The sequence below is a fragment of the Panthera tigris genome, chromosome F3, assembly GCF_018350195.1.
Source record: "Panthera tigris isolate Pti1 chromosome F3, P.tigris_Pti1_mat1.1, whole genome shotgun sequence".
Taxonomy (NCBI): domain Eukaryota; kingdom Metazoa; phylum Chordata; class Mammalia; order Carnivora; family Felidae; genus Panthera; species Panthera tigris.
Genome location: NC_056678.1, coordinates 5,351,983 through 5,363,854, shown reverse-complemented (window position 1 = coordinate 5,363,854; position 11,872 = coordinate 5,351,983). Strand labels below are relative to the sequence as shown.

At 50.2% G+C, this 11,872-nt stretch overlaps 1 protein-coding gene across 1 annotated transcript in view; it reads left to right on the top strand.

Annotated features, from left to right (window-relative positions):
* Positions 1 to 11,198: 11,198 nt before the first annotated feature.
* Positions 11,199 to 11,872, top strand: part of KIF26B (kinesin family member 26B) — a 464,690-nt gene continuing 464,016 nt past the window's right edge. Inside the window, 1 exon segment of the mRNA XM_042975573.1 lies at positions 11,199 to 11,769. Coding sequence (XP_042831507.1) covers positions 11,707 to 11,769 — 63 coding nt within the window. The 5' untranslated portion in view covers positions 11,199 to 11,706.

Here is an 11,872-nt window from a genome sequence, read left to right as displayed (position 1 = left end):
GGAGTCACACATCACAGTTTGTGGCCTCAGGTCTCGGGTTGTGCTTTCAATCCACGCCCCCGGCCGTGTTCATCCGAGAGATGAGATTGTAAGATTTGCTACAGGAAAAGCTTTGCTGTAATAAATATCTGGCATCTCTAGTGGGGTCTCTTCACCCACCAAGTAAGGGCAACTCTCCAACGGCTTCTGTTCTGTGAAACCTGGGTGTTCGCTGTTCCTCCTCCTTCTGAACCTCCTTCTCACTGGAGGGAGTTTTTCTTTCTCTTTCTATGCATTTTTGGTCCTGGGCCAGTATGGAGGCCAGTTGACCTAAAGCAACACAGGGTTTCTTCCACTCGGAATAACAGCCTCTGTTTTTTGTTATTGCTTCTTTAGCTGCCTGTGACTCAGTCTTCAGGGGAAGGGGTCTCACCCACAGGACCTAGCGCACAATGGGGACTTAATGATCGTCAGTTTTATTCGTGTGCTCTGGGAAGCCCTGCCCCTGACATTGCACCCGGCTGCCTGTTATCGAGCGGAGAGTCAGATCAGCCAACAGGCCGTGGGCCGGGATTTCTCTGGGCGCATCCTCATTCTCCTGGGACTTGGTTTCCTCATTCTTGATGTGGGAGTGAGAAGGCTGCCTCCCTCACAGGTGGCTGCAAGGAATTATAAACCAATAAAGTGATTGCTTGGCATATGGCTGAATGTCAAGGGCAATATAAATGCTTAATCTCATTTATTCAGTAGTAGTTGGGCGGCCACGTGAATGTTGCTGTGGAAACCATAACTCCTGAATTCCCTGATACTGGTCGATGTTGTTGTTTTTAAATGAGGCTTTAAATTTAAATCCTGTGACTTAAATATATATATTAGAAAAGTAACAAGAAGGATCATGTTTGATCTCAATCACAGCCTTTTTATAAGAAACAGTGTGAGCGGCCGTGGTCTCCCCCACCCAGGAGCATCTGTCCTCCGGCTATTCTCACCAGATCTCTCTTTTTGTTCAAGGTCATGGCTCTATTCATTCATGCACCAACCCATCCATCCACCCACCCACCCCCACACTCCCCCACCCACACACCCACCCATCTACCCACTCACATCCCCACCCGCAGCCCCACCTCCCCACACCCAGCCATTCATCCACCCATCCACCCACCCACCTATGCCCCCTCCCACATACCAACCCCTCTATCCATCTACCCACCCATCCATCCACCTGCCCACCCACCCATCTATCCATCCATCTACCCACCCACCCACTCATACACAACCCCCTACCAACATCCCCCCCCACCCATACACCTACCCATCCCTTCACCCACCCACCCACCTTCCTGTCTATCCATCCACCCACCCACTCTCTGAGCATCAGTCAGCATACCAATCCACCCATCCATCCACTGATCCATTCATCCAGAAACACTGCATTGCCAGCTCATGAGTTAGAAATGGGACCAAGCGTGAATGACTCAGAACCGGTGGTTTCACAGCGAAGTCGCAGCCCGGAGAGAATGTCTGGGGCGGCGGGAACACGCGATGCCAGAATGTGTGCAGCCGGTGCGAACAAAGGCAGAGGCCACAACAAAAGGAGTGGTTGCTGATGTGAGAGCGCAGGCTTCAGCAGTTCAGAGCAGGACCAGGGGCTCCTCCCGATGGTACCCCGGGCTCAGGCAGCAGCCGGCTGGGAGATGCCCACGGAAGGTGCGCTGGTTGGAAACATTGGTCCTGATTTGAAGCCCTCATTGGAGGAACTCCGGGAATCCCACCCCTCCCGTTTGCTCTCCTCTGAAAACAGGGTCTTCACCTGGCTACCCCCCTCCCCCGAGGTCTTTGAAGCTCTTCCCTGAGCTGTGTGTGCCTTTCGGCCCCTTGCCTCCTCGTGGCTGGCTGATGGCTCCCAGTGACTCCCGGTTGCTCCCATGGCTGAGCAGACAGCCCGCTCCTCCTTGCTCTGGCGGTTCCGCACCGAGATCCTACTATCACCACTTTTGTTTAAAGCACCCGTTCCCAGTTTGGTTTCCGAGTCCTCAGTTCCCATCAGCAGTCAGCCAGTATCGCCTGGTGCCCTCCCTGTTGGGGACCCCTGTTGGGGTCCGCTCTGGTTGATGTGACGATGCCCGCCGTGCCGGGGTTCCTGAAGTGGCACACAGGTGAACCTTCTTCCTGGGGATTCTAGTTCAGAGGGTCGTTGTGGCCGTATCCCTTCAAAATCAAACACACCCCCCTCCTCCCGTGTGCCTTGGGTTGAAAACACTATTTCCACGTGGTTCTTGTCCCACTCACAGGTCTACAAGCCAGCCTCGACACCTCCTCCTTCCCCCACAGGCCTCCACCTCTCCACGTCGAGCTGGCTGAGTGCTGATGGTCCAGAACAGATTCCTCGTTCCCACTCCATTTTGCCTTTCCTGCCACTTTTTGTTTATTTATTTTTAATTTTCCTTAATGTTTATTTATTATTGAGAGACAGAGAGAGACAGAGCATGAGCAGGGGAGGGGCAGAGAGAGAGGGAGACACAGAATCTGAAGCAGGCCCCAGGCTCCGAGCTGTCAGCACAGAGCCCGATGCGGGGCTCGAACTCACAAACCGCGAGATCGTGACCTGGGCCAAAGTCGGACGCTCGACCGACTGAGCCACCCAGGCGTCCCTCCTGCCGCTTTTTAAAAACAGCTTTCTTGAGATACATTTTACACATAAGAAAAGTCACCCTGCTCGCATGTACCCTTGTGTTTTTGTTTTCGTAGATGTGCCGGTGGCTGACATCATAAGGCAGTTTCCAACAGCCTGTGAGCTCCCTCGGGCCAGCTAATCCCTGCCCCTCCCTGAGGCCCAGCAACTGCTGACCTGCTTTCTGTCTCCACTGTTTGCCTTTTCTGAGCGTTTCCTATGAATACAATCCTACAGTGGTGTGGTCTCTCGTGTGCTTTCTTTCACTCAGCCCAAAGCTCGTGAGGTGCATCTAGGGGCCAGACTGCGTCAGAACTGCTGGTATTGTTACCGCTCCGTGTTATTCCGTCGTATGGAGATAGCACGTTCTGTGCAACTGACCGTAGACGTTTGGTCGTTTCCGCTTTGGGGCTATGACGAATGATGCTGCTGTGAACTTTCGTGTGCAAGTTTTTGTGCGGACATATTTTTTTTTTTTTCTTCTCTTGGGTTGATACTTAGGAGTAAGAAATAATGGGTAGGACAGGAATTTTATATTGAACTTTTTGAGAAATTGCCAGACTGTTTTCCAAAGTGGGCACACCGTTTTACGTTTCCACCAGCAATGCACGGGAGTTCCCATTTGTCCATATCCTCAACGATAGTAGTTACTGTGTCCTTTTTCATTTCATTATAGCTGTTCCAGTGGCACCCCATTATGGCTTTTCATTTCCATTTCCATGATGACTAATGGTGTTGACCATTATTTCGTGTGCTTATTAGCTATTTGTGCACTTTACAAAAAAATTTTTTTAATGTTTATTTTTGAGAGAGAGAGAGGGAGACAGAGCATGAGCAGGGGAGGGGCAGAGAGGGAGGGAGACACAGAATGCGAAGCAGGCTCCGGGCTCCGAGCTGTCAGCACAGAGCCCGACGCGGGGCTCGAACTCACAAACCACGAGATCATGACCTGAGCCGAAGTCAGACGCTTAATTGAGCCACCCAGGTGCCCCTATGAAGGCATTTTTAGTGGCTGCATGTACACCATGGTCTGATGACAGCGTAAGGTATTAAACCCATCCCCTACAGATGCATGTGTAGGTTATTTCTCTTCCTTCATAATTATAAACAGTGATTCATGGGATGCCGTGATCCCTTGTGATAAATGGCGGCATGGTCCGTGGTCGTCACATCTGGTGCCCAGTGTCAGCGGGCTGAGCACTCATTGTCTGATCCTCCTCTCTGACTTTAGTAACTGGCCTTTTTCCCCCCCATCCTGAATGCAAAATGAAAATAACGATAAAACATCTATCACTCCAGCCCCACAAATTCACACCCTTTCTCTTTCTCTGCCCTTATCCACTTTGGACTGAAATCACACTTGGAATTTAGCCCCAAGGATGAAATGATCAGCGATTGAAGTGATCGTCTGAGAGCGGAGAACCTTCTTCCTTAGCTTGCAGGGTAACCATGCTCCTCTGACACTGTCGTAGTGGCCAAGCAGGCCAGTGAAAGTTACCAGCTTGCTGATGACTCCTTGGCAGCGCACACGTGATCATATGGCCCCCGGGACACCAGTAGATCAAATGCAAATATTGTTTGCATATTCATCAAGATACCACATGGACAGTGCAAGCTGCTTCAATTTATCTTTCAAGGAGAAACTCAGCTGCCTCTGGCACGTGCACGGCCCTGGCTCCACTGGCATGTCTGTGCCTGAACCGATATGGAAGTTATGTTGAAAGAAAAATATTAAAGAGGAGTGGACTCTGTTACCTGTCACCCTCTGCTTAGCATTTAGAAGTTGCCAGCCTGATTGTGTTTTTCTTTTTCTCTTTTTTAATTTTTTAAAACATTTACTTATTTTTGAATAAGTCTTTTTGAAAGAGAGAGACAGAGCATGGGCAGGGGAGGGGCAGAGAGAGAGGGAGACACAGAATCCGAAGCGGGCTCCAGGCTCTGAGCCGTCAGCACAGAGCCCGACGCGGGGCTCAAACTCACCGACCGCGAGTTCATGACCTGAGCCGAAGTCAGACGCTTAACCGACTGAGCCACCCAGGAGCCCCTATGTTTTTCTATTTTTGATTTATTCTTTCCGACTTTCAAAAATACAGTGACATCATATATTTTAGCTATAAAACCTATGAGCTACTTGTCCCTGAGGTGTAAATAATGAGAAAACTAAATTTTCTGGCAATATACAAGTCCGTGAAACATTCCCAAAGAAGTTACATCCATTTAATAAGTAAGTAACGAAGAATATGGCATAAGAATTTCATTCTTTTTTAATGTTTATTTATTTATTAGAGAGGGAGAGCACGCACAAGTAGGGTAGGGGTATACAGAGAAGGAGAGAGAGAATTCCAAGCCGGTTCCACACTATCGGCACACGGCCTGATGTGGGGCTCGATCTCGTGAACTGTGAGATCGTGACCTGAGCTGAAATCAAGAGTTGGAGGCTTGGGGTGACTGGGTGGCTCAGTCAGTTAAATGTCCAACTTTGGCTCAGGTCATGATCTCATGGTTCGTGGGTTTGAGCCCCACTATGGGCTCTGTGCTGACAGCTAGGAGCCTGGAGCCTGCTTCGGATTCTGTGTCTCCCTCTCTCTCTGCCCCTCCCCTGCTCACCTCTGTCTCTGTCTTGCAAAAATAAATAAAATGTTGAAAAAAACCCCAAAGATTTGGAGGCTTAACTAGCTGAGTCACCCAGGCACCCCAAATTTCATTCATAGCCAAGTAATAGACCTTGTAATTTTTTTTTTTCACTTTGTACTTACGGATATAACAGGGAGATACTGTTTCACTTGGGGAATCAATGGAATAAATACATTGGTGTTTATAGAAGCTCTTGGCTTTCAAAAGTCAGTATGTGATATTTTCATTCATAAAATAAGGTGTGTGTGTGTGTGTGTGTGTGTGTGTGTGTGTGTGTTGAAGTAATGCTATTAAAGTCCTTGAATGTATATATATTTACATAGATTTTTCTATCAGTGAAGGGTTTGGTTGCATCATTAGAATCCTTCAGTCCAACAGAAAATAAAGTTATAGTTAGACTGTTTACACTTGATCTTAGCCAAAAGATTGAGAAATGATATATAGTTAGACTCTTTAGAGACTAACTTTTTAAAATTTATTTAAAATTTTTTTTAATGTTTATTACTTTTGAGAGAGAGGGAGAGGGAGAGAGAGCAAGCAGGGGAGGGGCAGAGAGAGAGGGAGACACAGAATCCGAAGCAGGCTCCAGGCTTCGAGCTGTCAGCACAGAGCCCAACACGGGGCTCGAATCCACAGACTGCGAGATCATGACCTGAGTGCAAGTCAGATGTTCAACTGACTGAGTCACCCAGGCGCCCCTTTAGAGACTAACTTTTTAGACTTCTTACAGAATAAAATCCCTCAAAACCACAAGAATTCTAAAAACCTAAGGTAGACTTGAGAAAGCCACCATTAAAACAAACATCGGGGAGTACTTTATATATGATTGAATTTCCCAAAGAAAACAATTATAATTTGGATAACAGCAACAAAGAGCCTATTTATTTATTTTTTATTTTTTTTTAATGTTTAGTTTTGAGACAGAGAGAGACAGAGCATGAGCAGGGGAGGGGCAGAGAGAGAGGGAGGCACAGAAGCTGAAGCAGGCTCCAGGCTCTGAGCCGTCAGCACAGAGCCCAATACGGGGCTCGAACTCACGAACTGTGAGATCATGACCTGAGCTGAAGTCGGACACTCAACTGACTGAGCCACCCAGGTGCCCCAACAAAGAGCCTATTTAAAGGCACAGGAGAGTGGCCAGAAGTAGGCAGCCGCCAGTGGGGAGTCAAGGGTTCAGTACCTGAAAGAAAGGTTCTATGGGTCTGGCCCAGTCTGCTGGCCACAGTGGCCATATCACTCCAGGAGAAAGCCAGTCTTGCTGGTGTGAGGCCTGGCCTGGTGGAGTTAAGGGCTGTTGCTAGAAAGGGAGAAGGAAAATCTTGGAAAGGAGAGAGGCAGCCCTAAAACCTGCAATTTCCCCAAGTCCTTAGCTTGTGAATTCTGTATGCATGGGCGAGCTATCCAGGGGAAAACAGCATCTGGAAGCTGAAAGGATTGATTTCACCGTAGGGGAGCAGATCTTGGAACGTAAATCCCAAGTTAGAGGGTCTGGCAAACACTTTGGGCTTTTTGCAGAAACCCCAGAAGTGCCACACTTAAATTTTTTTTTTTAATGTTTATATTAGAGAGAGAGAGAGAGACAGGGGAGGGACAGAGAGAGGGAGACATAGAAGCCGAAGCAGGCCCCAGGCCCTGAGCAGTCAGCACAGAGCCCGGTGAGGGGCTCGAACTCACGAACTGTGAGACCATGACCTGAGCTGAAGTTGGATGCTTAACGGACTGAGCCCCCCAGGTGCCCCAGAAGTGCCACACTTTAGAGGTAAGGAACAAGTCTCAGGACCAAGGAATTTTTCTTAGATATAAGGGCATAACCGACATAGAACCAGTCTAACAAAACATAAAGCCAGGTTGCTACAAGTTTAAGGTGATCCATCACTAGAGGAATTGCCTGCTGCTTGAACAAAATCAATACTCTACAAAGGAAAAGAACAGAATCTAGCATTTTTACAATGTGATGTCCACCATATTGGGCATGTAGTTAAAATTTACTGGATATTGGATATGAAAAGAAACAGGAAGACGTGGTTCAGAGTCAAGAGAAAAACCAGGCAATAGAAACTGACCCCCCAAATGAGCCAGATGTTGGAATCAACAGACAAGAAACTCAAAGCTGCTATTCGAACTATGTTCAAGGATTTGAAAGAAAAAGAAGCAGGTAAATGGAAATTATATTACATATGTATGTAGGTATTACAAAGTACAATATGTGAAAGGAAGAATTTACTGGATAGCCCTAACAGAGAGTGCTTAAGCAGAAGCAATCATTGGTGCAATTAATACAGGATGGACAAAAATTCCAGATTGGAGAATTGATGGGTAAGGGCAGCATTAATAAACAAACCTTAGTAACTTATGAGACAGTTCAAGTAGTGCAATGATACACATGTAATTGGAGTCCAGAAGGAGAGGAAAGAGAGAATGGGAAAGAGAGTAAGTTATAAAGAATGGATAAACAGAACCTTAGTAACTTATGAGACAGTTCAAGTAGTGCAATGATACACATGTAATTGGAGTCCAGAAGGAGAGGAAAGAGAGAATGGGGCAGAGAGTAAGTTATAAAGAATGGCTGAAATTACCCCAGATTTGGTGAAAAACTTCTATATCAACTTATAGGTCCTAGCAATTCAGCAAAGCTTAACCAGGATAAGTACAGAGAGAGCCACATGTAGGAGCATCATCGCCAAATTGTTGAAAATCAGTGGTAAAGAGGAAATGTCCAGAGCATCCATAGAAAAAGGACATATTACACACAGGGGAAATTCCTATAGAATTACTGCTGATCTCCAGTAAGAAGCAAAAAAGTCTTGAAAGCAATGAACGACATCTTTAAAGGACTGCAAACAAACAAACAACAACAACAAAAACACAAAAAAGTTATCAACCAAGAATTCTATGTCCAGTTAAACTATACTTCAAACACAAAACATGAAAAAACGACATTTTTGGATAAGCAGAAGCCGAGAGAATTTGTCGCCAGGAGACTCTCAATACAAGAAATGCTAAAGGAAATTCTTTAGTCTTAAGGGAAATGATCCAGTTGAAAAGTTGGCTGTGCAGGAAAAAATGAAGAGTCCCAGAAATGGTAAAACTGGGTAAATAGAAAAAAAATCGAGTTTCACCAAAAAATTAGAGGTTGTTTAAAATAAAATCGATAAGATTATATTGCGGGTTTTATAATGTATGTAGATATAGAATACTGTAAACCCTTGGTGTGCGAGCATAATTCATTCCAGAAACATGCTTGTAATCCAAAGCACTTGTATATCAAAGTGAATTTCAAGAACCATTGGCTCATCTGTGATCACGTGACATTGAGCATCACATATTACTCATATTGCAAGACATCGCTCATTTATTAAGTTAAAATTTATTAGAAATGTTTGCTGATCTTGAAGAACACTCAGGGAACAAGTTACTCGCAATCCAAGGTTTTAGTGTATCTCAAAACAGCACAAAAGAGGGAGGTAAAATGGAATTTACTCTTGCAAATATCTTCCATATTAAGTAGAGTGGCACGATGTTAACTCTCAGTACCCCGTGATAAAGATTCACACTATAATCATTAGAGCTAAAAAAAAAAAAAAAAAGGCCAAGAGAGAGATGAAAGTGGAATGTTAAAAAATATTCAATTAACAAAGAGAAGGCAGGAGAGGCAGAGGAATGAAAAACAGAGTACAGACCCGTACCCGACAACATGAAGCTCAAAAACTTTTACTCAGCGACAAAAGCCAAATACAAAAGAGTAAATATCGCCTGGATTCTATCAACACAAAGTTCAAGATCAGGCAAAGCTAATCTATGATGATGGCAATCAGAGCAGTGGCTGTGTATGAGGGGTGGGAACGGCCTGGGGAGAGGCAGGGGAGAACTTTGTGGAGTAACAGAAGTTCATACCTTGATCGAGGTGGTGGCTTCTCTGGGAGTATATATTTACCAAAGTTCCCAGAATCGTACACTTAAGATTTGTGTATGATTTCAAGAAGATTTCACTGTATGTAAGGGTTACTTACATCCCTTTTTTAAAGCCTGGAACCAAACTCTCCTGCCGGGGCCTCCCGTTGTCAACTGTCATCAACAGAGGGCGCTCTGAGCTCACCAAACACGCTTTGGGGACCCGGCTACTTGGGGATGCAAATCAGACCAGCTCTGGTCTCCTCCGTCTTCAAGGTGGATCTCGCAGCTCCCCAACAGTTCTGCCTCGACACCCCACCTCCCCAGCACCCCCATCCCCCGCCACCGCGGCCTCACGGGCTGGTCCATTTCACCTGGCCGCACGCTGCTGTTCCACTGGTGGCGCAGCGCGTAGCTAGCTAATGGCGATGCCGTTTCCCGCGGCACCTCCGCGGAATACAGATGTGCCTGGGAGCTGGCGTGTGCCGCCTGGAGGCGTACCTGCCCCCCTAAGGTCCTCTCTCGATGTGATCGCTTTTAAATTGGAAGCAGGAACGTAATGGAAACTTCCACACGGTTCTCGACATCTTCATTTTGACCTTCTTACCTCGCTTTGGTGGCTGTGAAATCTTCCCACGCCAGGGCTGGGGCGGGAGGGGGCGGGTGGGTGGATGGCAGCGGGAGCGAGGCACAGAAGGAATTTTACCCCAGGAAGGCGGGAGGGGCGTTGCACCCCAGGAGGTTGTCTTCCTTGCCCCCTCCCTGTCTCAGAAGGAAGCCAGCGACTGGAAAGCCCCAAACGTCCTTTGCGCCCTCGCCCACCCCCAGGCCGGTGTCTTTGGGCGCGGAGATGCCATTACACCTCACGTGATCCCCGCACTGGGCCGGTCCCTCTCGAGGCGTCTCGCGGGGTGTTAATTAAAGGTCACAACAAAACAGACCTGCCGGCTCACCGGGAGAAATGTCCTCCCGGGAAATGAAAAATGACACCCTGGAGCAGCCACGTGTGGAGCCTGGCATATGCCGGTTTCCTGCGCTCCCGCGCGCTGCGCCGGGGGCCGCGGGGGATCGGACAGGGGGCGGTGGCTGGGTGCTCCAGGGGCTCCGCGGGCCCCAGGCGCGGGCGGCAAAGGAAGGAGGGGTGCCGAGGGGACCGAGCGGGGCGCGGCGCGGCGAGGCCAGCCCGCACACACACCCCCCCTTCCAGGCCCGCGAGGCTCGCGCTGCGCGTGTGCACCGCGGCGAATCCCTCAGTTTCCCCTGCCCTGCGGCGGCCGGCCAGATCCGGGCTCACCTGGGCGGGCCCCGGGCGGCTCGGCACGTCGCAGATTGGGGCGCACTTGGGCGGAGGTGGGGGGACAAGCCCCCCCCCCCCCCCGGGTCGTCCGGCTGCTGTTGGGAGGGTGCCCCCGGGCCGGCCGGGGGTCGGTAGGGCAATCCCAGAAAAGGTTTGCAGGGCAGGTCTAGGAGAACAAAGGGCGGGGGTGGGGGGGGGTGGGGAGGAGGACCCGGCATGTTTGCGGACTTGTTTGTGACTCAGTCCCTTTTACACGGCGTTTCAAAGGCAGAACTGCAAGCCTCGCCAGGAAGAGAAAGAACTTGGGGGCGGGGAGGCTCGGCGCATTTCGGTCCAGCCCTCTCGCTCGGCGCTGCCCCTCCGCGCCGGGCTCGCGCGGCGGCGCTCCCTTAAGGGCCCCCGGCCGCGGGCCGCTCTCCAGTAACTTCCCCGCGAGGGGCGAGATTTACGACCCCCGCCCCCCGGCGCGCACCGTCAGGCGGGCGCGCCGCCACATAAAATGGATCCCGGCCGGCGCGGCGGCGGCGGCGGCAGCCAGGCGGCGGGCTCGCGGGCGGCGGGGCGGCCGTTCCCGAGGCTCCGCGCTGCGCCCGGGCGCACACGCGCGCGCTGACCGCGGCGGCGCCCGGGCCACGCCGCGCCGCCTCTCCCAGCCCTCGCGCAACTGTCAGGCCGAGCGGGGCCGGCGGATATTGGCTCCGCGACGCGCCGAGGCTCCTCCCCGAGTCTGGATCTTTATATTTTGGGAGAATTTCTTTGAACTCAGTTACCGAGCCCCGGGAAGGAGACAAGTTCCCACAGCCGGCGCGCCCCGCGGAGGCGCGGCGCGGCGGGGCTCACCCGCCTTCCCCGCGGCGGCGGGTGCCTCATCGCCCCCCACCTCGCTTCCCTCGTGGAGGAAAACGGACTCCCTTGGTTGGGGAGAAATGCCAGGGATCTGGATGTGACCGTGAAAAGAGAACGTGTGACTGGAGGAGGCAGAAGAGGAGGAGGAAAAGCATTATTGGAAGAGAAGAATAAACCAGCCACTCCAACCCGTTCTGCAAATTAGTGCTATTACTTCTGGGGTCCATTGCTTTGATTCTTTCCTTCCCCCCCACCCCAAATTAAGGAACCTTGACTTGAGGGCCAAGAGCCAGCCCCCCGACAACGGGGGGGTACCCTTCTGGGTCGGAAGACCTTTTGGATGTAGTGTTGGTTGAACATTTAGACACTCTCTTCTGCAAAGGCCACCATGAATTCGGTAGCGGGGAATAAAGAGAGGCTTGCGGTCTCCACCAGGGGCAAGAAATACGGGGTAAGTTGCGACGGCTACGATGCGGAGGCGCGTTAGCAGAGCCCCCTCGGCCGGGGTCCCCCTTAACCGGCGCCGTGCGGCCGCGCAGGGCGGCCCCGAGCTC